At 44.5% G+C, this 27,703-nt stretch overlaps 1 protein-coding gene across 1 annotated transcript in view; it reads right to left on the reverse strand.

Moving 5' to 3' along the window:
• The window catches only part of Col22a1 (collagen type XXII alpha 1 chain), a 247,389-nt gene that overhangs the window by 108,930 nt on the left and 110,756 nt on the right, over positions 1–27,703 (reverse strand). Inside the window, exons 22-27 of the mRNA XM_020188246.2 lie at positions 24,436–24,489; positions 11,573–11,626; positions 3,577–3,630; positions 2,797–2,850; positions 1,526–1,579; positions 541–594 (exon numbers count right to left, since the gene is read on the reverse strand). Coding sequence (XP_020043835.2) covers positions 541–594; positions 1,526–1,579; positions 2,797–2,850; positions 3,577–3,630; positions 11,573–11,626; positions 24,436–24,489 — 324 coding nt within the window. The remainder of the gene's footprint in view (positions 1–540; positions 595–1,525; positions 1,580–2,796; positions 2,851–3,576; positions 3,631–11,572; positions 11,627–24,435; positions 24,490–27,703) is intronic.

Raw genomic sequence — 27,703 nt, forward strand, 5'->3', positions numbered from 1 at the left:
AAGCCCAAGAGGACTGAACTCCACAGACTATCCAGGATGGTCTTATTTGCCTTTGCATTTCTATGGGGTCAAGTCACTAGGGATCATTAGAGGTAGACCAAAACTGAGGAAGACAGAGAGAAAGAGAGAGAAATGAAGGGAGGGAGAAAATGACAGAGGGAGGAAGGGAGAAGTGTCTCTGGTCCCCTGACTCACTCCCCAGGGCAAGCCAGTCAGTGAATGTGACATTCTCTCTCCCAAGGCTATAGCTGGAGGGGTCCCTCCTTCAGCTGCAGGCCTCCCTGGTTCCAGTATCCACTCCTATCCCTGGTACCTTCTACCCTTGAGGTGCCATTGCCTCTGCCGTCACCAGTCTCATGCTGCCACCCCTGCTGCAGGCCCTTGGCCCAGACAGCCCTTACAATAGCCCCCTTTCAATCATCTATGTTTCCTACCAGAATCAAGCTGAAACCCACTCTATGAAATGAGTTCAAATTAACACATAACCCCAAATACACCATCTGAGTAACAACCATAACAGTGAAGGAGGCAAACTCATACCCGAGGTCCAGGCTTCCCAGGTAGGCCATCTTCCCCTCTTTCCCCTGGTTCTCCCTATAAGGAATGCAAAGTAAAGTTAATAGGAGGAGGACCTTGCTTGGATTAAACATACCCTGTACTAGTTAATCATGGATAAGGAAGAGGATCACTTGTACTTGGGTGGTTGTGCACGCTAGTCATGTGTGGTTGCCTAACTGCTGATCAAGCAGCAGAGCACATCACCTCCTATACTTCATATTCCATAGCTCTAATTGAGATTTTAAAACATAAAATTGAGTAGAATTTAGAGTACAGAAGGTGTTGCATAAATGTTCTTAAGAATACAAAGAGCTTGGCTGACCAAGGGATAAAGGAGAAGAATGGAAAACATTTATATAAAATACCTTTATATGAAGTTAAGTCCCTTATTATTCTGTATTTCCTCATGAAAAAGTTGAGTGTCTAAGTCTGTTTACTGGAAAGGACAATGAATTTCCCCATAATTTTCATGAGTTACCTTTAATAGTGGCCATTCAAGGACTGTTGACATGCACATTTGACCCCATGCATTTTTGCAATGAAGGAATAAAATTTATTTGTTTAAAATATTTGTTGTATCTTTATCCAAGTGTGAATTGGCTTTTTCACATTCTGATATTTAGCCTCTGGCTCTTACATTAAGACTGCTGCTATAATGAGCCCCATTGGAGTATCTTTAAATTAAACTCTCTTATATTAGTAAAGGTAGCTGAAAGTTTTTTCTCCTTACCCATTAAATAAATATTTATTCATAACAAATTGATTTTCAAGCCCAAGGCCTCCAAATCTTCCCCTAATTACCTGAGTAGAAATAAATCCCTCACATTTGATCTTTTAAATCCAGACATTTCAACCCAGTCCTGATCCAAGACCCAGGCGATCAACTGACTCTTTAGAATCCAACAGCCAAGAATCTCTTGCGCCTGTGCTTTTGCTTCCCAGCCTCATGCCATCAGTGAGTACCAACCTTGGATCCTGGCAGGCCTGGTAGTCCATTAGGCCCATCCTTTCCAGGGGGCCCCTGAGCCAAGAGTAGAAAGAAAGAAAATTAAACTAAAAGGTGTATTTAGGGAAGCCTTGTAGTAAGTTGTGTGAAGCCAGGTAATTCTAAAGCCAGAGACTGGGATGCACAATGCTCCTTTATTAGGTGTGTCCTCTCCCAAGATCAACTAGTGCCTGACAGGCCAGGCTTTCCTTACACATCCCATCATGATGGAAACAAATACCACCCTCTTATCAGTGCCTGGGTTCTAATTCCTTAGACATATGCATTGCACAAGTGGGTTAGATGGTCCCCTGGCTTCCAAGAAGTGACAACACTGTCCACATCATTCCCTCTCTCTTCTCTGGACTCTCTTTTCCATCGTGTTTTTTCACTCCAGCTAAAATCCTGCCTTCCCCCTGTCTTTCACAAAAGTAAAGGACTGAAGGCATGGCTCAAGTGGTAGAGCACCTGCCTAGCAATCAAGAGGCCATAAACTCAGACCCCAGTACCACAGAAAATAAAAATAATTTTTAAAAAAAAGCAAACTCCAATCTCTTGGCATGGCTAGCCTCACTGCCTTGCATTTCTGTTAACAGCACAAAGGAGCTCCATGCTAAATTTTCCAATTCTAGATATTTCCTCCATCCCCATCCTTACAATAGTGCAGCTATTTGCAGATAGGAGACAAACTGAAGGTTGGGTTATCTCTTCAGGGTCACAGAGCTAGTCATGGAGACTCTCAAGGGTCTTAGGTACATTCCACTATTCCAAGATACTTTACCTTGTCTTTTATTCTCAGTGCCTTAAATGATGGATCAGGGCATACACACTTCCCTGTGACAGACATAAGGGAAATAATTTCCCTCATCAGACTGTCTCACAAGCTATTGCTTTGGTACCTATTAGTGCTATTCAAAAGTTAATGTTTTCTAATCCTGGTGATTCTCTTTCCATAGAACCTGCTGCTATCCAATTTAAGGTTCATATCTCCCTGTGTCCCCAACCTGACCTGATGACTAGTGAATGGAGAACCTACACACAGAGCAGGTTTCCTGAGAGTCAAAGCCTCTTGAGGGACAGGAAGACAGGCTTACTTAGGGGCTGGGAACACTGGATGAATGGAAGCATGACATTGATCAAGAAGAGCAAGCACCAAAGCCAGGGTCCTGAATCACACCTTCAGTGGCCACAGCCTCATCATGAGGCCGTGGAGGACAGGAAGGGGACAAGAGAAGATGCCCTGGAACACTAACCATGTGTCCAGGAGGCCCAGGTTTGCCCGGGAAGCCAATCTCTCCAGGTAAACCCTGTAAAGGAAATACATGGAAACCACAGTCAGGCTACTTGGAGAGCAAAGCCTGGTCCCAACACTATTCCTGGCACAGGTCCAGGCCTCTGGCTCGGACAAGCGCTTGTCGGCTGTCTATTACCCTCTGTGCCGCCATTATGAAATACAGAATTGTTGCATCTCCATACTTGGCAATCCCACAGCTTGTCTGCAGTGCAGCTGGGACCACTATCATATTTGTGGCCACCTGGTAGATGGATGGGACTGACCCCCTTTGCCACAGTCATATTTATTGTCATCTGGCAGATGGATGAACTCGCCTCCCTCTGCCCATTGCTGGGTCTGTTCTTCCTAGTGACTACTGTTCCCAGCTGTTCCCTGAAAGATGGGAGGGGAGAATGTTAACAAATTTTCCTTGGGCCTCTGTCTTACCTCAAAGTCAAACCACAAACTACTACAGATGCCTGAGGCACAACCACTGCCTGACATGCCTCCTATGCTACCTAGAAGCCACCACCAAAGTGCTACCTTGGCTCATGTGTTATTTGGCTTTGTGTTATGAACAAAGAACCTCAAGAGAGCACAGAATTGAGGGTGTCTGCATGAGGGGAATCCTGTTCGTGCCTTTGCACTGAACTTGGGCAGAAAGAAGGCAGGCTTCTATACAAAGAGGTCTCTGGGACCCACAGGTCATGAAACTGCTATTTAAGTACCCTTGTGAGAAAAATATCAAAGCCAGCCTTACCGGAGGACCTCCAGGTCCAGGGGGTCCTGGGACACCAGCTGGCCCGGGGAGCCCCTGTAAATAGAGAGCAGGGGGTAGTTACAAAAGTGCACAGAGTGGTCTCCAGGTGATTGCTGGCACCTGAGAGAGAAAGGGGGAAGGCAGCATGGTGACAAGTTAGGGCTTTATTCATAATGCCTTGTTTCAAAAGAATGGAATAAGTCATGTGCTAGTGGCTCATGTCTGAACCCTAGCTACTCAGGAGGCAGAGATCAGGAGGATCGTTGTTCTCAGCCAGCCCAGGAAAGTAGTTCACAAGACCCTATCTTGAAAATACCCAACACAAAAAAGGGCTGGCGTAGAGGCTCAAGTGGTATAGCACATGCTTAGGAAATGTGAGGCCCTGTGCCACCAAACCCCAGTGCTACCAAAAGGAGGGAATGAAGGAACAAAGGGAGGGAGGGAGGGAGGGAGGGAGGAAGGAAGGAAGGAAAAGGGAGGAAGGAAAAGTTTTGAAGCAAAATTTGCAGTGATGAGTCCTATTTGGCTGATGCATATATAACATCTGTTATATTATCCATTGTGCTGTATGTTTAAGCTCATTGAGCATTTACAGAGAACACACATATAAGTGGATGCACACACATGCACACGGTTGGTTGCTCACTCACAAATTCTTCCAGACCATTCCCAATCATTAGTCAGGGACCAAAGCTGACACCAGGGTTGGCATCACTTGGTATGAACAGCACAGATCTTAGGTCCCTGCTCAGCTGCTTTTCATAGGTCTGGGGAGAGTCTTGCATCTGCGCTTATAAGAGCTCTCCCCTCAACTCCATGGAGACCAGTCTGACTCATATACTACCTCTATCATTCATTGCCTACACTGATATTTTTGGCACTTTTAATGGCTTGGGACAGTAGCCATTAGTGTCTTGATCAAGGGCGAAGGTGGAGAAGGGAGAACATGTAGACAAAAAACAGGTAAGAGCTCCAATAAATTTGTGATCACAGAGCAGGGTGTGGCCATAGGCCTGGGGGAGGAAGGCTAGGGGTCAGAGGAGGCTCTGAGTTCCGAAGAGAGCAGAAAAAATCACCCACGGTTCAGGAAGACAACCACAGGTGAAACCAGGTGAATAAGGACAGTGGAATTAAAGCTAGTATGTTTTGTACAGCAGCCAACAGCTCCATATGGAAACAAGACCTTCACAGGACCAGGACTTGGAGTCTCTGGGGGACCAGGGTAGAGATGCGACTTTGTAAAGATGATCTTGGGAGTAATTAAAGGAGCCTAGGAAGACACATGTAGATCACATATGTTTTGAGAAAGGCAGCTTGTATCTGGAGACCGAGGGAAGAGACAGACACTAGGGGGCAAGCAAGGAGCTGGTTGTAGCCATGCAACAATGGAGCCCTTGGAGAGGGCAAGGACTCAATAGCTTCCCCTCCGTCCAGGAACCCCCTCATCTTAGAACATCTAGTTACACCACAGTTGAAGAATCTTCAGGGCTCCTATTTTCTGATGATTATGGCCTTGCTTATTTGCCTGGCAATCTGAATTTTTTCAGGTCTGTTCTCGACATCCTTCCCCACCCCCCCACATACACCACTGCTCCACACAACTTAAAGGAGTTGTAGATGACCTGTGCCTCCTCTGGACATGTGCTCCACTTCCTCCTCAGATGGCTCCACCTTCCTGAGAGGGGCTACAGTTCCCCAGGTAGGACTAATCTTTTACTCCTCCTAACTTCAAGGCCAGGGTAACTGCTCATCTGATCCACAGACTCTCAAGGACAATCCCTTTTTGTTCCCTCTGCATCTCACGCAGAGACTAGCCCAGAGTAGGACTCAGAGCAGGAGCTCAGAAAATGCTGGAAGAAGTCATCTGAATGGGAACTGGAAGAGATTTGCATTTGGAGAACTATAACACGTGGCCACAGGAGGGCAATAAACACTAAAGAACTGCAGAGCTGCTGCATCCATGAACTAGTCCCTTTTCTCCCTCCAGGAGGAGCATGTGAGTCAAACATAGGCATCAAAAGCAGGCACAAAAAAGGGAACATTCTCAGGGCAGGACTTTTTCGAGCCCCTGCATTTAGTTTTCTCTGTAGCTCATGTAGACCTGGCAATAGCATCTGCACTCATTGGAGGAGCTGGTTCTGAGCTGAGCAGGGACCAAGCTCAGGTTCTCCCTGGAGGGAGATGAGGGCCGGGGGAAGAGGGCAGTAAGGGTGGCTCCCTCCCATCCTCACCTTGTGGACTCTGTCTTACTTCTCCCACATGCTGCTCCAGCCCAGCTCTGCTTGACTCTCCACAAAGCAAGGGCCCTGAAGGCTGCATCACGGACTCACCTGCAGGCCTCCTACTGTCTGTCCTTCCTTCTGCAGGATCTCTGAGGGCCTCACAGCACCCAACCCACAGAGCTATCTGAAGGGCCCTTCCCAACCACTCAGCGCTCTGTCCATTAGCAGCAGGCATGTTTTGTTTTCTTCCCTTCTTATACTCCTGGTGGTGCTGGCGCCTCTCAAAATGGCTCTCTTAGGAAGCAAGCCTCATTACTCCAACTCTGTTCCCCCATTCCTCCCTCATCCCTCACAAAGGCCCCTCGCTACTGCTGGCTGCAGCATCCAATCTCTCCGCATCTTTAGTAATCATCTAGTAGAAATGAAACCTCCATGCTTGACAGTGAAGAAAACTGAGGTTGGGGAGGTAAGAACCTCACTGGTGGTCATACCACCATCCTCTCCACATGGAAGAGGTATGTGACTCTTGAATGGTCCAGCAGTTGCAGAATCATCTAGAGAGCTCCTACAAGTACAGATGCACTGATCCCTTGTTTTGACTCTCTGGGACACATGCCAGAGAACAAAGCCTTGGGAAACACCGAGTGGATCTGCTTATCCCCAGGTATGGGGTTGGTCCTGAAGGGCAGCTCCACAAACAGTCATAACATACACACACACACACACCAGCACTGCCATATGCATGATGCCGGGAGCACAGTCGAGGGGAAAAACAGAAACCCAGGACAATGCACAGCAGCCATGCACAGCAGCTGGTGTTTGCTCTGCCTGCGTTTTATATGCCACATCTTGTTTCAGCCTCCACACTGATCGTGCCTGGAGCTCCTTCCATCCCAGGCTGCAGAGGAAGAACTGCAACTTGGAGGGAAGTTAACTGATAGTTGGCACAGTTGGCAAACTGTGCACTCCAACCTTGTGAAGGGTCTGCATCGCTCCCCTCAGGATGCAGGTGTCACCCCCGCTCACAGCCTCATTTCACCTTTGAAAGAGAGCAATGTGGTCCCCCAAAAGAGTCTTGCCATATTAAGTGGCTTGAAACTTAGGACTTTATAAATACAGGTTTGAAGATTTGAGTCCACTTCCCTGTAAGAAAGACCCCAGTACCTGATTCCTTGCTATACACACAGAAGGAATTAAGAAGGGTCTGCTTCTTAACATGCTGGGCTCGGGCCTGTAATCCTAGCTACTCAGAGGTGGAGATAAGGAGGACAGCAGTTTGGGGTCAGCCCATGCAAAAAGTTTGTGAGACCCTATCTCAATCAATGGTTGGGCATAGTGGTACACATCTGTCATCCCAGCTACATGAGAATTGTAAACAGGCAGATCACTGTCCAGACCAGCCTGGGCATTAACATGAGACCCTATTCATAAAACAACTAAAGCAAAAAGGGCTGAGGGCATTGCTCAAGTGGTAGAGGGCCTGGCTTGCAAGCACAGGATGAAGAGAAAAGCCCTAATTAAACCGAATAACTTCAGTAGCCATTTAGAGGGAAAGTGAAGTCGGAAGCAGATGGAAACAGCTGTTGGAAAGTCTGGAAACATGTCCCAGGAGGTGTTACACAAAGGGGTGGAGGGATTTGCCTCCAGCATCCTTTCCAATTTACAGAGAGCTGAGCATCTTGCAAGTCCAGGTGGGAGAGTGTGGGATGGGTGTGAAAGGGGTGGCAAGAGGAAGCAGTCAGGATGTGGTTCCAGCCAGCCTACCCTGGGGGCTCTGCTCTGATGGTGTGTGCTGTATCCTGCCAGCAGAGACCCAGAGGTGGCAGAAGATCTGCACAGAGCAGCTGCCTTGCCTCTGGAGGGCTCAAATGCCTCAGACTGTGATGGGTCACCTTGTGCAGCTGAGACCTCAGCTCTAGGAAACTTGCTCTGTTTCTGTTTCAGCTTCTTGACAGTTATGTGGAGGACCAGCAGGGCAGGGATAGTGTCCCAGGAGGACCTGGATTAGCCACTCCTCAGTCAACAGGTGGGGAACAGCCTCTCCCCCATAAGGCAAGGAGAAAATGTAATGTCTTAAAGCACTTACCATATGCCTGGCATTGGAGGAGGTCTTTACTCATAGTGCTTTCTGATCCTTGGTTAGTACCTGTCTCTTGTCTGTGTGCAAGTTCCTGCACAGGAGTCCAGCTGGGGCCACAGCTCTGGGCTGCAATGGAGCACAACCCTCAAGGAGCCAACTGAAGCCCTGCCTGCTACTTCCAGCCATCGGGCAAGCTCCTGGGGTTTACTAAGGTCTGGTTTCCTGGACTGTGAAATGCAGAACTTGCACCACTATGTACTTCTGGGAAGACAGCACAATGAAGCATGGGACAATTGGCACACAGCCTACTGGCCATAGCTCTCATGAGTGTGAAAATTATATTTTGGTCTCTGTTATGCCTACCCCAGAAAAGGGTCTGACGAGACTCTCCATAAATATTCCTGAATCAAGGTGAACAATTAATACAACATCAAAACTGAGGAAACTGAGTCAGAGAGAAGGAAACATGAAGAAACCCCCCCCACAAACCAAGACCACACAGATCCTAAGAACAATGTCAGCTCCCAGTATCTCTCCAAGGACCAGGAAGCCTGGGAGAAGGAGACATCTGAATCCACACAGATGGGGTACATTTGCCAAGGACCCTAGTGATGAAAGACAAACACCTGCCCTGGCTAAGTCAGAGCATTCACAAAAAGCAAACGGGGAAGACCCCTGGCTCGGTGCTTAGAAATAGGTGTGCTCCCTGGGTCTGTCTTCTGTCTGGCAGAGGGACAGAGAAAACTAGGGATCTATATTGAGAAGGAACTGTAGCTTTTACCTGGGAACACCCAGGTGCTTTCATTTTTGGTCAATGGTTGGTTATGTCCAATATCAGAATGAGCAAAGTGCGTGTATAGGGGGGCTGAAATCTTCCTTCCTCTCTGGATCATGGGTGACTCATGAGAAGGGGTCTTGTCCTGTTCCTGGATCCAAAAACCTGGCACATCACACTTGCCACTTACTAAACCTACCACAGGACACAGGAAAGGGAGAACTCTGAGAGAGGTCTTCAGCTCCAACGCCTATGAGCAAGGCAGGCCACAAGGATGAATGAGGCAGGCAGGGAAGGGAAGGCAACAGTAACCAGGAGTTACACGACATGTGACAAAGACTTGTTGGTTCAGCAAGTCTAAAATCAGCCTTGGTAATCATATGTGTGAGAGAGAGAGAGAGAGAGAGAGAGAGAGAGAGGTAGAAGAAGGAGAAGAGAGAGGAGGGGAGGGAGGGGAAGAGAGGAGAGGAGAGAGGGACAGAGAGAGAGATAGAGAGACGGAGTGCTAGGATAAGTGGGAATGGACAGAGGGTGCTGATAGACCCAGCGTTGTTGGCTGGGCTCTCCAGGCAGGATTTTTGTACTTTCTAGATAAGAGAACACTCCACATGCAGGCTAAGCATAACCTCAGCTTTCCTGGGGGATGACTCTTGCACATCTTCTGTGGCCATGGGGCCCTCATGGTGAAGCTCCATAAATACTGCTGAGGGTGGGCCACCCTTCCTGGTCCCCTGATTAACTTTAATTATTACAACCCTCTCTGCAGGACCCTTCTCCTGAAAATCAAGTTAAACAACCTGGAGCAGAACAGTCATTTGAGTCACCTCACTGGCCCACTGCCAAATAAAACTGGAAGGCTGATTGCAAAATCATAGAATGAAAACACTGAACTTTTCTAAGTTTTTCTGTAGGTACCTGATTTTCCAGGGACAAGGAAGCCCCCTCCCTCTCCTCCACTTCCTCTACCACAGAGAAGTCTACAAAGCTGCAGATTCTCCATGTTACTCTTGCCTCTTTTGTAGGTGAGGAGTGCAGTTTCCAGAAAGGAATGGCGCTAGAGGAAGGTGAAGACTAAAGAGCAAAACTAACAATGTTAGGAACTTCCCAAGATGGGGCAGGCAAATCCCACTTTCTTTGGGCAGGAGTATATCTGAAAAAATAGGGCTTTGGTTTAGGCTGCCCTGGGTCAAACACTAACTGGTCTCATATTACTTCAAAGGGCTTAGGCACTGGGCCTCTGGGACTTAATCTCCCAACCACGGGCACAGGGTAACAAATCATTACAGGTGGACTACAGAATGTTTCAGGATTTCACAAGAGCTACCTCCTCTTTTAATCATTAACTATCTAAATAACCAATTAATCAAATTATTAATGACTGACAAAATAACCAAAAGATCTAAATGTTAACAACAAAATGATGACGGTTTTCATTATTACAAATGAAAACAATGAAGTAATGACTCTACATATTAACCAATCAGTCCAATTATTATTAATGAAGGACCATTGATCCTTCTACGTTACAGTGACTAAACAGCTATCAAATGTGATTAGTAGTTACGATGATGATGCATAAGTAACTAATTAACCTAATTATGATTAATAAAAGAAAAGCAAATAATTACTACTAATGCACCTAGTTCCAACTGGAGTGCACTTATTAATTCAGGTGGAATTTGAAGATGCGTGAAGATTGTTTACATAAATTAGCACAGCAATCAAATTCCCTGTGCAACTGGGAGCCACTTGCTTTTGAGGGGAAGGTGTTCATAATTTGTGTCTTCTCCTCAGGAGATTGGTCCCGGCACAACTTCGATCACTGCCCACCTCCAGGAGTTTTAGCATCATAGAGGCCACAGGCACAGAAGCCCACCCAGCGCTCAGGCTAGCTAGCCCTTTCCCCTGACTGTCTTTCCACCAATCCAAGGGTCTTCATCCTCCACAGAGCACTGGGCAGAATTTCCTTTGCATAAACATTTGGCCAGACCACACACGGATTTCCATTTTCCTTAGGAGAGAAGAGTCCCACATAGGACAGCATGGATGTGTATGTTTATTTTTCAATTTTCCATCAGGCAATACTTTTCATGTTGGAAAAGAGGCACCAAGAACATCTAATAGGATGCCAGTGGCCCTGGGGCTGCATATGCTGTGGGGCTGCAGAGTGGCTTGCCCATCACACATGGAGCTAATTCAACTGTCATGAGCTCAGTTTCTTTATATTTTAAGTGGGAGAAAGCACACTTTGCTCCCAGGCACTTATGAAGAATAAACACATGGAAATTAAAGAGAGTGTTTGACCATAGGAGACAACACTATGTTTGTCTTTTTTCTCTCCATTACCACTACTCTTTTTAGAAAACGTCACTTTATATAATCTACCTGTGCAGGGACCCCACCTAGGGCCTCCATGGAATCCACTGCGTCTCCAAAACCCAGCTCAATGGATTGCATTGTCCTATGTTATTTTTTCATTGTTGCTTTTAAATGATGCTTTGACATCTTGAAGCCTTGGGGTCCAAGAAAGGGACTGCCCCTCCCAAGCTTAGCTAATTCCTAGTGATGGCAAATGACAGGCAGTAAGCTTCCTCATGGATGAGTTCCTGCCCACCTTGTCCTGGTAGTCCCACCCAGCCACCATTTGCTTTTCTTAAGAAAAGATGACTTTCGTCATCACGGTCTGTCCTCCACTATATCAAAATTCTCCAGGAGGGCAAACAACAGCCCTTCTGCCTGTACCACCAGGTCCTACACACAAGGGAGGGGGAGAGAGAGATCAGATGGCCCATTCACCATCCTTTTTAATGCCTTGATGATGACTAATGGGATTTTGCTTCCAACCTGAGAAGTGCTACCTAGTCACCAATTGAGACAGAGAAAGCAGCATAGCTATGGAAGAGGATTTAAAGTAGTTACCTGCAGACCCAGTGCTCCAGGGGTCCCTGGCTGGCCCACATCGCCTTTCTTTCCCTAAGTGCACAAAAAAAAGGCAAAATTAGCAGGCAGCCAGTCGCCATCCAGAGCCCATCTGTCTCAGTGGAAACTCCAGTCTTTATGACTCACATAAGCTCACGTGCTTAATGTATTGTCCTGCCCCCTTCACACACACACACACACACACACACAGAAGTACCCTACAGAAGCAGGGCAGAATCAAGAAAAGGGCTCAGGCTTTGGGATCAGGGAGGTCAGCTTTGGATCCAAGCTCTCTAGCTCTGATGTTGTAGGTAACATGTAGCACCAAATTCAAAAGGCACAGAAAGGTACCCTGATTAAGACCTCCTTCTTAGTCCTCCTTCCTAACCTGCCAGATGGTCCTGAATCTTTCTAGAGATTTTGTGCATAGGTCAGCACCACACACTCACACACACATATACATACTCACACACTCACCCACCCCGACACACACACACACATTCTTCTCCTCCTCCTCATTTTATCATCACAAACTGAAGCATATGGCCAATCTGTTAATAAATCTTGCTTTTAACAATTTACCTCGGATACAACCTACATGGATGGGTGGAGAGTCCCCCAATGCCTTGCCTAGCCACATAGTGTTCAGCCCAAGGATGACATGAGATGCATTTAGACAGCTCCCCCACTCAGGGACAGGTAGATCACTGAATCCATTTCCACCTGAAGCAATCTCTAAATGGGTAGGATATGTACTAGTACATTTTATTTATGTAATGAGGTAATGGTGTATATTGTATAAGCGGGTTATCTGAATGATGGAAGGTAGGCTTTTATATTTTCTTCCTGGAAATTTTCATGATTAAAGAAAGCATTTCAATCTGGAATTGAAAGTAAAATAAGGCTTCAAACAAGACCCACATTGAACCAAGTGGGGCTACCCAAGGACTCCAGGGTTTTGAACAACCACATATCCTATTCTCCTATGTGCTGGCACTGGAGGCAGTAGGAATGATGGAGTAAGGCTGATCAAAGCATCCATGACGCTCTGCCTAACCCATTCTACCCCTCTGGGCCAACCCACCACCCTCTGATCCCTGGACCACCACAGTGGTCCCCAAAGACACGCCTTCCATCACATTTAGCCCAAACACCTTTCCCCTACTAATAAGCAAGGATAATAATCTTAAAACACAATTCAGGTTATTATTTCCTCTGTCACAAACACTACAGGGCTTCTCAGCTCACTCAGAGTAAAACTTCAATTGCTCACAGTCGGCCACGTGGCCATGCATGACCTCATTCCTGCCACTCCCTCTTCTCACTTTCTTGTACTCTTCCCCATCTCTGGCATAATGGCCTCCCTCATCTACCTTGAGCAGGCCAAATAATCCCAACCTAATGACCTTTCCATTGGCTTTTCCTTCTGCCTGGAATGCTGGTTCCCCAAGACTCAAAGGTATTGATTCCACAATTCCTTCTGCTCTCTACTCAAACATCCTCTCATCTGAATGTCTCCTTAAAAAGCCTCATCCAAAAACCTCTCCTCTCCTTCTGCCCACTGTGTCTGCTCACTCTGCTGTATTTCCCTTGTTTATGTCACCACAAATATACCATTGACATTTGTACTTATTTCCTGCCTGTCTGCCCCTACTGTGATGTAAGCCACCTGAAAGCAGGGACTAGCTCTGGTTTTGTTTGATGCTGTATCCTGTGGTTCCAGAACAGTACCTGTCACATGAGGACATTCAATACATACTTGTGGGCTGGATAAATAAACTGTGCCTTTGAGATTGACATGGCTCACAGCAATGACCATGGTAGTGGGGACAGAAGTAGGTTAGAAAGAAGTTCTGTTAGGAAGGAAGGAAGATGTGACTTTATGACTTATGGGCTTACAGAGAGAGTAAGTCTCTGGTTTAGACATCCCAGAATCCAAACTCCTGGCTCTGGAAAACATCAGCCTACAAGATGCAATCAAGTCAAGATCAGGATGAATTTCTTGACACTAGTCTGGTAAGATTCACAATGAGGTCACAGATACCTCCATAAGCAAGCCAAACCTTTTAGGCACTTGGTTTCAGCTTCCATCTAACTCTGCTTTAATGGATGCAAACATGGGAGGGCTGATCCTAAGACAGCCAGGAGCTACAGCTCTTCTTCCTTGGGGAATGGAAAGCAGACACCTTTAATTTTCTATCTAGACACACATCCCTCCAATTGTCCCACATTATTCCACAGAGAGCCACTGGCTATTTACAAAATGAATAAACCATTTTCCATTAAGGTCACTTGGACCTGGTGAATAGTCATCAGACTTCAGAACCCAAGCTAGTAACTTGCCTCTGTTGATAGGAAAGGCTGAAATGACGGCCTGGACACTGAGTGGTTGTGTTAGAGATAAAGTCAGTGGTGGTATATTTTTAAGGCAAAACAGTTAACCCTCAATGGAAAATTGCTGATAACTTGCTTACATAGTTGCTTGTATACTTAACAAAACTCATGCACCTGGAAAGTCACAAACATGATTTTGGGAGGGACCTACTGACAAGGGGGGGTAATCCATAATGAAATGAGGAAATGGATAAAAACTATGTATGTGCCAAAAAGCAGATATCACAGGGAGGTCTTCCTGCCACAAAGAGACAAAGGAGGGTAGAGACTTCTAAAATTTGGCCAATCCTAAGAAAGGCATATTTTTAAATAACCCAATATGAAATAATAAAATTTAGGATACTTCCGAGAAAATTATATACCCCCACAGTACTCAGCCAATCAGGAACCAGCAGAGGGACCTGTGTACTAGGGATAAAATGCCTATTGTAACTGCTCTGGGTGTGTCAGCCAAGCTGACACTGGATCTTGCAAGGCTGTCATTAAAGTCTCACTTTTGCTGTACTTCACAAGTCTCTGAGTCCATTCTTTGAGTTTGGACAGGTGAGCATGTTTCTTGTAGTTGGCAGGAAAGGATCAGAGAGAAGAAGGAATGTGAAGGCTTGGGCTACTGACTGACATGAATTACTCATTAAGATACCCACAGGGTAAAGGGAGGAGCATGAACTCCCCTCTCTCAGATGGTCTTCTGTGGAAGTTGTGGGGTCTCAGTAACTCTCTGTTTCTTAAGCAGGCCAAGGTTTTATGTTAATAATCCTGGGAGGGTGACATTTAAGATGATAATGATAATGAAATTTGTAATAGACATAGAGTCAGTGCTCCTGTGCCAGGGCCATCAAAGAATCCAATTTAGAGAAACAGACCTATGGGCAGATAGAAGGGACATGGTGGGAAGGAAAAATGCAAAGAAATTAACAACAGAAGCAAAAAATCCAAGCACTGGTTGGATTTTTTCTCAATAAAGAAGAAAAACCCAAGAAGGTGGCAAGAGGCCAAAGAAAGAAAAGTGTCAGAAATCTGTGATCAAAGTAGTGTCATAAATGTAGCTTCTCTCCTACAAAAGGCAGAATCTTTCTGGATTATTTATGGAGGGGCATCCCCAGAGAGATGCCAGGGTATCTATATTCTGGCTGGGCCCAACCCCAGTGATCATACCTTCTAACCCTGGCACCCTGAGCTGCTCAGTGCCTCTGAGAGCTTCCTACTTTTTTTACCTTTAAAGGGTGGTTTTCACTAATTTCTCTTTGACTTCTCTTTTACTAAAAGAGTAACTTGACATATTCTGGTCCTGGAAGCCTGTGAACTGAATTTCCTAAGTCACCTCCTAACTAGGATAGGGAAACAACTCTTTGGTTCTCTCACTAGGTCGACAGTGGTCCAACAGTCCACTTTCAACTCAGAAGCAGCTATGGAACACAGACTGTTGACCCTCTGTACCCCTTTTTAAGATTAAAAAGGACCAAAGTTGTTTAGAGGAAAAATGAGGCAGGATAGACAGATGAGGATACAGGGAAATTAAAATTAACAAATATTAAAAGGGCCAGACACAGACATTAGTACCAGGAAGAAAAATTTAAAAACAGTAGCAAGCTCCTATCACCTCCTTTTAGAAATTGTAAGGACAGGGATTTAGAGGAGCTGCCTGCCTCTGCCTTTCCCTTTGATATGTTAAGAAGCTGCAGGGCTTCTTGAAGGGATAGAAGAAGAAGAAATGAAAGGCATGTCTGGTAAAAGGAAATCCTAGAACCCACCTATTGTCCCTATGGGTAGGCCTACTTCCACCTACACATTTTAGAATAATAAACAGCACCCATCTTATCCACCTGAAAACCACTGTCCAAGGATTAGGGTGAATTACTCCCAGTTCGGAAAGTATAAAGACCACAACAAGATATGCCATTTTGAGCCTTTATTCCCACCTTCCTGGATGGAGAACAAGAAAAGTTTCTTCCTTTTTCTCCCACTACTCTCTACTTTACCCTGTTAAATTGATAGGTAGCAGAGGCCAGGAGAGGTAGAAAGGAAAATCTCATTGCAATTCAACTTCCCAGCTCCACTAATCTCCACTCCAGAGCCCAGAGGCTACCACAGGATGCTTTGAAGTTAGCCACTACCCTATAGCTTAATCTACTCTTTACCCAAGAGTAAGCCGCATCCTAAATATCAACGAGGTCTGGTGCAGGGGCATTTTTTCACTAGTATATTTAAGAACACAAAGCCCCAAACCTAAGCGTTAGATAGAGCAAAGGTTAAGAATTTCAAACAGAAATTTTCTACCAATTAGAGCAGAAACACAGTATCTCTCAACAAGACAATGACCCAAACTCAGGAAATTACCCCAGGGGCCAAAAGGACCCAAAGCTAAGAGTTTCTCAATAAATATTCCAACCTTAAAACCTGATCTCTCATTCTCTCCCTTGAGGCAACCCTCTTTCAGTCTGTTAAAAGTTCACTCCTTTCCTAATAAATTTTACTCTTACTTTCACTATAATCTTTGCACCTTGCTTGAATTCTTTTCCTGACAATGCAAGAACCAAGGTAATTATCAACACTTTTCCTGGCAACAATATTAAAATGAATACTTGCTAAAATTTTAAAAGTCAGGATATCTGAGGTGTTTGATTTGGAGATTGCCAGACTGAGTGATTCTAACCACCTTTTCAGCAGAGTGTCCAGTGTTCATGTTCCCATCCTCTGAGTGACAGCCCAGATGGGCAGCTTCTTGGCTCAGCTCAAACATCTTTTTAGGGCTTCTAGCCTCTGATACTTTGCCCACACTGCTGCCTCTATTTGTAATACTGCCTCTTTCTCTCAACTTGTCAAAATCACATCTCATGTCAGAGCCACCTCTTCAATGAAGCCTCAACAGTAACAAAATTAGGCAACAAATGGGAACAACATTTTTTAAGATATGGATTCCCTGGACCCACACAAAAACTAGCAATTTAGAATTGCCAGGAATAGGCACAAGACTCCAGGTAGTTCTTCAGATTTGACTCCTGAATGAAATGAGTGGAATTCTGTGTTATTTCCCCAGTCCTTTCCTCTATGGTACTACAAGGAAAGAATTCTAAGTCTAAGGTTGATGAGGAAGGCAAAGCTAATTAACATACTGAGTCTCAGTTTTCCAAAATGCAGAATTATAATAACTATAATTATGAAAGCAGACAATAGTAGAAGACATTATAAAACATAATAAAGCATCATTCAGTTGTAACAACAATGATAAAAATGAGGAAGATGATGATAACTATAATGAAGAAATGGTAATTAGCAATATTCTGGCTCACATAAATCCTTATGTTTGGTGTCATTGAGATTAAATTAAATGACACCTACGAAGTACTTAATAATAGTCGTGGTAACGCTGATGGTGGCGATGGCGGTAATAATGTTGTGTGTAGAGGGGGTAATGATGGTAATGGCAGTAGTGGTGACGGTGGTGAAGGAGGTGGTGATGGGGGATGGTGTGGGGGGACAGAGGTGGGGGGAGGATGGTGTGGTGGTGAACGAGGTGGTGATGGTAGTAGTGTAGTGGTGATCATGGTAATACTGGCAGTGGTGGTGGTAACTGTGCTAATTTCAGTATTGGTAGATATAGCAGCAGGTGTGTAATTTCTGCATTTTCAGCCCATAACTGATTGTGGGGATTTGAGAAGTGTCGACAAGGACAAGTTCTGCTGCAATAAAGAGCTCTTTTACTAACAAAGGTCTGTTTCCTGTCATTTTTCTTTTCTACTCTTTCAATTGCTACCCAGCACACTATCTGGATAAATGTTTGTAATTCATCAAAAGGGCAGATTTTTCAAGCAATTTCCAATGCCAGGATGTGAGCAGAGCTGGTCTTTCCAAGGCTGACTGTCTGCCCATGGAGAGGAGGGAAGCCTATAAATTCAGAATTAGCAAAACCTTCCCAGCCAGAGTGACTTAACACATCCATTTGTGAGGCCATTACCAGAATAATGGATTATGCTAGGCATTCTAATATGTGCCCTGTGGTCTTTTACTTGGTTTCTCTTCTTCATGCCTCCAAATGTCAAGCATGATTATTTTCTACTGGTTGAGCTGAAACCAGGTCCTCAGAGGAAACTTACGGCTTCATGCCCTGGAATGAATCAAACAGTAGCCTGTGATCCCAACAACAAGGCTCCCATCTGGTAGAGCAGGAAAAGATTTAGAAATGAAAAGTAAAACAAATGCAGGCTTCCAATGACAAATGACTGACTGGGTTTCTCTCCCCAAATCTGCTAGAAGTCAGATCTAGTGGGCAGGATGGTGTACAGCCATCATGAGACCCTCAGCTCCAAGGGAAACAGCCAGAGGTTAATGTAATGCATTTCCAGTGCACCACACAGAGTGGGCAAAGCTAGAAGAAATCCTGGAACTCTCCAAGGCACCCATCACAAGGGGTGGGCATGGGTACGAACACCATCTCACAGCTCAGGATTTGGAGCCAGACAGACCTGAGTTCTAATCCTGTCCCGCTTTACAATCTGGGTGACAATGGGCACTCTGAGTCATTTCTTTAGGTCTTGGATTCTTCATTAGTAGAGTAGGACTAAAACCACCATAGCTCACGGGACCCTTGTGAGAAACATGAATGCAAACGTTGCCTAGTTAGATGCTTAGCCTGCAATGGCTGCCTGATTATTTACTTCTACCTGGTATTAACTCTGCACCTACGTAGATCAAGTCCACTTTAGAAGTGCATTCTTAATGCCATGACACATGGGAGCGCTGTGAGAGGTAAGGAGAGCCACCATCTTTAGTAAGAAAGGGAGCGCCTTATCTGAGAGGATTACTTCTTCAGTCACATCTATTGATGAGAGTAGAGAAGTCAGAAGATACGAAGAAAACAATCAAAGGAAACAGAGATTGCCACGAGGTTCTATGAAGAGCAAAAACCTAAATGACCACAAGAAGGCCATTTTATCTTTCTGTCATGATGACTCTAGAGTGTAGACATCCTAATTTTTACTAATTTTTACATTACATCAGAACATTTGACTTCACAGAATTTTCTTACATGAAACGTTTTTTCTAATCCATAAAAAAGGAACAAAGATAAGATATCCAGGTTATTTCATCCAAGATTCAATACCACAGAGGAAGACAAAGGCCACACTTTCTTCATTGAAACTGGACATCCCCTGTTCAATCAAGATCAGAACCTGGATGACCAGACCCAATTCTGGTCCTAGTCCTTCTCCTGACCTCACATAATTGTGTCTATGACCAGAGACCTGAATCCATGTATGATTCACACTCATTCTTGCACACAAATTATATGAGATGCTTATTAAAGTCATTATAAACTTATTCTTATTTACTATATTATATAAATATTTTTATGTGTATATAAAACTCATATGCTTTATAGGTGTTAGGTCCTCTTCTCAGTACTGTTGATACAAAAACAAAGAAGAAAAAGTCCTTGATCTCAGTCTTATATTCTGGTCGAGAAAAAAAGTGAATTCTCAAGAAAAATATTAGGCAAGTCCTCTGCAGAACATGAAAATAAGCTGTGTGAGAGTCACAGAGCAGCTAATTTGAGGTAGGTGATGAGGATGGCAAAATTTTTTGGAAAAGTGAGCTTTCTGGAACTTTGGTGTGTCCAATTGCTGCAGTGGCCTTGAGCCAGGCTGGCTCTTCTGCCTGAACATTCCGGATTCAGATGCAACTGCAACATGTCACCTCAGCCAAGTGACAGCACTCCCTGCTTGCTCCTAACCACCTAGTTCAGACAAGCAGGAAGAAGTTAAGTTGCCATCTCTACCTCTACCCTAAAGCAGGAGTCCCTTTGTCCACCCCTGCAGAACTGTGGGAGGGTATAGAGTTCCCTTAGCTCTCAATTCTCCCCTTTCACCATGTCATTGTGGAAAAACACTAGCTTTGTCCAAAATGAATGGATTTACCTTGCAGGAATTATACTGTCTGTCTGTCACTAATCTCTAAAATAGGGAGCCCAGATTCCTCTCCCACCCCGTGTTTTAATATCTCCATCCACAGGATTCTACATCTTGTTATTGTCTGTTCTCTTCCTTTATGCAGCCTGAGTGTGTGCCTTGATGCTCAGGAACTCTTCTGAGTGATGTTTCAATTGAAACTGATGAGGAGGAAATAACATGTCACAGTAAGGGAAACAGAGATATAATTTTTGAGTAAGGCAGTCTGTGTTGGGTTTTTCTGACTCAGCCTGAGGATGAGGGAACAGAAAGCTGATTCCAACCCCACAACATCACAATTAGCTTCTACTCTCTTTTTTTCACAGCTTCCCACTAGCAGTGCTTACAGGACAGAACACAGCCCAAATCAGAGCATCATCCAGAACTATCAGGGGGTCAGTGGTCCCAAAGTCACACTTTGTCACCATGTGCAATTCATTAGAGGTACCAGCAGGACCAGAGAGGGCCCCCTCTACACATCCACTGTACCCTGAATCAATGCCTTCTCACCCTGCTTTGCAACTCTTGCTTCATTCTGCTAGATGCTGGGTCTTTCAGGACTTGACTTCTGCCTTTTTCTTGGCCCCCGACATGTGATCTGGACAAGGATGGGAGCTCAGAGTCCTCTGTGCCTATCAGTCCCCAGCTCTGTCCTGAGATGCCACCTTTCTCATTTGATCACCATGAAGCTCCTGAATGGTCTCCCTCCTCCCTGTAATCTATTCTCAACCTAGAAGCCAAATGGATGTGCTCAGAATGCAAGCTGGCCCCTCCACTGCAGAACTCAATACTCTGCAGTGAGTAACCAGCAGCCAGAAACGGATGAGATGGGAACACACAGAGCACTAGGATAAATATTTGATGAAACACCAAGCAGTAGTTTTCATAGATTTAAGTAGAATAATGGTATTAGGGTTTTGTTTCTCTTGATATCCTTTACTTTTTTGGAGATAATGTACTGAAATACTTAAAAAAAAATGATGTGACTTTAAGAATTGCTTCCAAATCTGGAAGAAATGAGTATGGGTATAAATAAAACAGATTTTTCAATGATAACTGTTGAAGTGGATTTTGGGTATATTCTTCCTATTTTTGTGTATGATTTTTTTCATAGTAAAACATGTTGAAAGCAGGCAGCAGTCTTACAGTTCCTTCACAATAAAACCCACACCCCTTATAATGGCCCACAAAACCTGAGACAGATGGCTTCTGGTTTCTCTGACTCCACCTTTCCCGGGCTCAGCTACACTGTCCTCTTGTTCAAACGTCCCAAACAGCCCCTGTCCCCATTCCTTAGCTCAAGCTGTTCCCTCTGCTGTGTGCCCTTCCCCCAGGTCTCAACACGGCTAGCTCCCCCATTTCCTCTGAGACTATTCAGGTATGTCCTTCTCAATGGCACCTTCATACATCACCAACCTTACTGCTATTTTCTTTTCTTTTTGTGGTACTGGGGCTTGAACTCAGAACCTTCACCTTGAGTCACTACACCAGCCCTTTTTGGGGGATGGTTTTTTTGAGATAGAGTCTCATGACCTATTTGCCCCAGGCTACTTTGAACTGCAATCCTCCTGATCTCTGCCTCCTAAGTAGCTAGAACTACAGGCATGAGCCACCGGTGCCTGGCATTAACTGCTGTTTTTTATGTCTCTCTTTCCCTGCCCGCCAGTGCATAAGAGCATGAGGGCGGGGACTGTCCTTGCCGAACTACATACTTGCCTAGGATAAAACCTGGTGCCAATCTATGCTGTAAGAAATATTTGTTTAAAAAAATGAGCTTATGGAAAGAAGGAAAGGGGGGAAGGGAAGATGCAAGAATGGGAATGGGGCAGGGAGAAGACAAGTAGCAAAGAAGACAAGGAAAAAAAGAGCTGTGCAAAAGAAAGAGGAAAGTAATTGGTCAAGTGTCCCCAGTACTGGTAGAATTTGAGCAAGAAGCCATGCCCACAGCCCTTTCTGTTATACTTCTCCCAAACTCGAGGAGAAGAGCAGATAACACTGCAGAGTGTGAGCAAGTGCCCAGAGGCAGGAAGCCACCTTGGGGCCACTTCTTGTGTCTGCATGACTGTCTTCAACATCCATCATATGCAAGATCACCTCAGGCAGCACGTGCTCTCTGCATCATCCAGTTTTCAGTCCTCACTTCCACAAGGGCTTAGCAACCCTCCCTAAGCTGAGAGTCCTCTGTCCTCTGAAAGTCCACAGCCTATACAAGTCAACATGGGGGCCTTTGGATTAGCTGTAGGTAGGAATCAAGCTTCTTAGCTGACCAAGAGCGCCTGATGGCAGAACCTTAATTGTTCTGGTAGATTGTCTGTACCTCATAAGAGCTCAGCATGAGTTGTGCTGACACATGGAAGAAAAGAAAGAGAAAAAGGCAGGATTTGGAGAAGCACAGCTCAAGATGAGAATATGCAAGAGGCAGCTTAGCAGTTGTGTTGCTCACAGCATGGCCTTCATCTGTAGAAGCTGTTGTGAGGACTGGAACATAGTTGGCACTCAACAAATCCCATGTCTTACCCTCACCTCAGCCATTGCTCCATCCCCTCCTTCCCAACCTATTTTGCTTCCCTGGATCTCCTGTTCTAGTCCTTAAATCTCCAGAGCTGATGCATTTGCCTAATTCCCAAGACCCCTGAGCTGTTTTAAGCTTAGGCCAGGCCAAGCTCCCACTGCATCTGTAGTTAGTATGGCTCTTAAGGACAAAAAGCGCTTCTGAGGATGACAGTGGTCATCCCTGGAAGCACACCCAGTAGGTTCCAGGAAATCACACCCAAGAAAGTGTGGATGTGACAAGCAAGTTGTGTCAAGATGTTCCTTCTCCTCCCAATAAGAGTAAATTAAATAAAAATGTAGACAAAGAATGTTCACAGTCATCATTATATAAACAGTTCCACCTACCATCTAATACTATATTAGGAAGAGTAGTACTTGCAGCAAGATGAAGAAAGGTTCACATAAACACTAATTACATAATGTGCAAGGATTTTTCTTTCCCTGTAAGGCTGTGTACGAGCATGCTGAGGGAAAGAGCCATGGCAGCTGCCACATTTTGTTGCCCATCATGATCCTGAGCACTCTTTGTCATAGCAACTCAGCCACAGTGACGCCTTCTGTATTATAACAAGAAGGCAACAGACTTGGAGAGGCCAAGTGATTTGCAAGGTCACATAGTAGCTGGGAAGTGGAGCACAGATTCAAAACGAGGTGCATCTTATTTCAAAGTCCAGGATGCTTGTACCATGCAGAGGAGAGAGCAAGCCAGATGAGTGTCTCATTGAACTGATAGGGAAACTGAGGCCAAGAATGGAAATGCTGAGTGGGAAGTGATGCACCCAAGGTCTTCTATTTGGAATAAGTGACTCTCTTGTCTCTCACCAAAAGGTGCCTTTGAGACACCTTCAAAATAAGGTCTACCTAGAATCTTGAAAACTCAAGATGGTTATAGGAGGCAGAATTGCTTGGAAATCAAAGAATGGATTTCATTGGTGGGTAAGGATATATGGGAATCTGTTGAATGATAAGAACAGGTCACCTGAATTTTGAGTGGGATGGGCCCAACTCCCCCAGACCATCAATCAACAGTACATACATAATGCCACCCTCTGACCGAGCTACAGAATCTTCACCTGAAAGGGGCCTTAAGCTAGACTGGGGCTGCCTCTGCCAAATGCCTGGACTTTTGCCCTCCCAGCAGTCAGTGGTCCCCTGGCCTCTGAAACTCCAGGGGCAAGAAATTCAGCTGCCACCCAACTGCTGGATGGGTGCCCCATGAGTAGCTCTCTACGTGAACTAGGAAAGAGGCCACACTTTAGGGTTAGAGTTCGATAAGTGTGTGGGCTCCCTACTCTGTCAGATATGATGCTGCAAATTGGGAAACAGAGCTGAGCTTAGGTCCCAGTCCAGTTTGCTGCTGGGGGTACATCCAGGAGATCATCTAACCTATAAATGTTTCTATAGCCTTCATGCTTAAACCTGTGACATTGTGTCCGGAGCCAGGCTTACTGTTCAGTTGAGCACAGTTTAGGTAAGAAGACAGTTGCTCAATTAAATTAAACTTGATTTAATTAAGTTCCATGAGACATGATATTCAACAATATGATGCTTAAAGTAGCTATAAAAAGTTCACAGATCTCTACTTTCTGTCCCTATTTTCTCTTAGTGTTTTTCTCAAAACTTAATTCAAACATCATCTCCTTCAAGAAGCCCTGGCCACCAGCAGGCTGGGTTACTTGCCTCTATGTGTGTTCGCAAGCATTGAGTCTTCCTCTGCTAGGGAGTTCTGGTATGTTCGTACATACCAGACTCAGAGTTGATCACAAACTCACCTCCATGTCACCAGCGTCCAATTCAAGGCAGAACACATGGCAAACTCTGAGCAAGGTTAATGAATGGAGCCTAATCTCTCTTCTGCTTCCAATATTCATCTTAAGTTTCTAGGGTGGCCTTCTGTATTCTTTTGGACATTATGAAATGGAGGCCAGTGTGGGTGAGATGGGCATTGGAAAGGGAAGAAAGTTTACTTACTCGGAGACCTTGCAAACCAGGGGGGCCACCTCTGCCTTCTGGACCCATCAGACCCTTTAGGAAGAGAAAAGGGAAAGAAAAGAGAGAAAGGGTGAGTGGTAAGTGCAGGATTCAACAGCATGTGTTCTACTCTGTCTTCTCACTCGCATTGTATAAGTATATATCATTGCATTCCAATAGGAAATTGTAAGGTCAGGAGGGAAGTAAGAGCCCATCCGCTCCAATCTACTTTAAATTATGTAGACTTCTTTGGTATTATTCTCTCCAATCTACTTTAAAATACACAGACTTCTTTGAAATAATTAAATACGTTTGGCAAGGAAGATGTAGGCGATGTCATGCAAACTTTACATATGAGCACAGTAAGGACCAATGGCTTACAATAGTGTTTTTCACAAAGCACACACACAAGAACCCTCTGGAACCTAAGTGTCTAACTCTAAATCCAGTACCCATTTCTCTGTAAAGACTGACTCAGAAGTAATTAGCTTGGGTTTTCTGACCCTTAGGCAACCATGATATACAAAGGGTGACAGTTGGGACAAATAAACAAAATTGTCTAGGAAAGGCCAATCTCAATTAGACAAGGAACTTTAATGGGGGTAAGGATTGGAGGTGTCTTGCTACTCTAATTCAAACACTGCCCCCTCATTCTGCCTCCTCTGCTGAATGGCCTCAGACCAGTACTTGACATTGTTGAACCTCAATTATCTCTTCTCTAAGATGACAATAATGCACCTATCTTCTGAGCAGTTGAAAGATGACATGAAGAGTTAGCACTCAAGACAAGAGCCAGCGTGATACATGGGACTATGTGAGAGCATCTGGAACATTCAGGGAAGCTGAGTAAGCAGCTGAAACCCCCTGCTCGAGTTCTGGCCACATGACCATGCCCGGGTAAACTGTGACCAGAAGCACCCTCCCTAAACTTCAATTTCCTCATCTAAAATAAATAGCATCATCACTCTAACAGCTCCCATTGCCAAATATTGCGTAAGTGTTTGGTGACCAAGCTATATTTAGATCCAAGATGTTTACTTTTAATACTACTATGAAAATGAATACATGAATAGGTAACTGCAGGAATTAAGTGTGTGAATCCCTCTTCCTTAGAAGAACTCCACTGAGCTTGGGGCACACATGGAAAAAAGACTCCATAGGAGTCAGCCTGCTTTAAGGATCAAGAAACTCTTGGCATTGATTTTCCCAGCTAGCCCTTTAGTTTGCTCCTCCCGACATTGGTAAAGCTATCAGAGACTGTTTCACCTTGGAGAAAGGATAAAAGATGCCAGCATTTGGATGCAGAATACCGCATACTGTTTCCATTTAGAGAATAGGATATATTTTCCTCTCTCTGGGATTGCTGAACACAAACTCAAAATTTTCCATTCTCAACAGAAGTCACTGAAACCAGCATCTCAGTTCAATTCAATCTAATGAATATTTAGGAAACAAGTGTTCTGAAGAACACCCTGAGCTAGGTGCTCCTGGGGATTCAAAAGAAATGACAATTGTATCAGTGCTGGGCTTGGTGAATCTTCAAAGGGCACCACCTTGTGCACCAGTTCATTTAACCCTCATAGTGTGTTTATGTAAGAGACGGTGATGATTATCGTCATTATTTTCAAGTTAGGGATGACTCAAATGAGGATGAGAGATTGGGTGATGTTACGGAAGACACCCATCTATTTGGTGGGAGAATATGGACACAAAGCAGAATGCTTTGGCTCCTCATCCCTGGAGTCTTCCATGGTCATACTACTCTTTATAAGCTCACACTTCAATCAGGTCCCGCTTTAATGCTCCCAAGAGGGCCCATTGCGGAGCTATCCCTCTACAAGCAGGTGTTAAGTTCTTAGCATGTGATAAGACACTGTGCATTTAGAGATTGGAGAAATACTGGTCCTACCCTGAAGAATCTTGCAGTCTTAGACCTCTCATTACTATCCTCCTTTAGCTGGGATGCTTGCTTTCTGAACTCTGCCCAAGGGAATTTCAGCACCAACACCACATATTATTTCAAATCCCATTCTATCAGGAGCATCTGGCCCTGGCAGACATTTTCAGCACCACGGATAGTTCTGTTGAACAGTAGGGTCCAACTAGTCTGGTGTTTGATCTTACAGCAGTTCAAGAGTTTCTTAATGTTCTGTATTAGGAACCATTCTGTACTCAGTGATGAAAAGGGCATGCGATAGATAGTCAGACAGACCTGGTTCAGTGTTTTCTTTTGCTTCTTAATAGCTGTGTGATGCTATGAAAGTCATTCAATCTCTATGCCCCAGTGCCCTCATTGGTAAAGATGAAAAAGAACACTTCCACCATTGCAGATTTAATATGCATACATTTGTAGGTGAAAGCATACTATTGTATCGAAACTCAGTATTTTCCAATAGTGTGTCTGAAATATCTACGTGAAAGGTGAATATTTGAAAGGGGCACTGCATGACCTGAATCTCTCAAAAACTATAGCAACAGTGGACAACTCTGGGAAAATGAGCCTTGGAGAGTGTATAAAAAGAAGGAGGCTTCACTAAACCAAAAGATCTGATAGGAAAATGCTCTAATTATATTAAAATCAAACACCATCAAAGTTTCCTTTAGTTTTACTTCAGCAAAAACATATTGATGAATGGTCCTCAGTAGCTCAATATGATTCTCATTTATGGGCATTTCTAAATAAGAGTTGCTTCGTATCAGTCAATAAAATATAGCAATGTAAAACAACGAGCAACATGTTACCAGGAAAGGCAACTTTAAAATAGGAACCTTTTTGGAGTTCACTATGTTCTTATTATCCTTAGTATCTGAACTTACATCCAAATGATCACAGGGCCCCTTTCATGGCTTCTTCCCAAAGGTTATTTACACATCATAAAGTTATTAAAAGAGGCAGAAATCAAAAGCTAAAGTGCCCCAAGCCCTGTGAAGTCAGTAACAATGAGAAATGTAAGAAAAGCAAATGTGTAGAGTGATTCAACTGACACCCATGTTTTTCTTCTGTTGTATTTGAAAGGGTTGAAAAACCAGGCTGACTACCTCGAAACCCCATTTGGAGAGACAAGGGGCTCTGAAGGAAGACTGCACTGAAGATTCATTCTTAGTTTTGTGTGAGCTGCAACTGACAACATCACCCCACCAAGGTCCATGGCAACAGCACATAACACTCAGGGTGATGTCAAGTCTTCTGAAATACACTCAGCAGTGGGGAAGATTATAATTTTCCAGACCCAGAGGTATTCAAAGCACACTCTGGGCTGGGAAGAGA

Source organism: Castor canadensis, chromosome 3 (assembly GCF_047511655.1).
Source record: "Castor canadensis chromosome 3, mCasCan1.hap1v2, whole genome shotgun sequence".
NCBI classification, from domain to species: domain Eukaryota; kingdom Metazoa; phylum Chordata; class Mammalia; order Rodentia; family Castoridae; genus Castor; species Castor canadensis.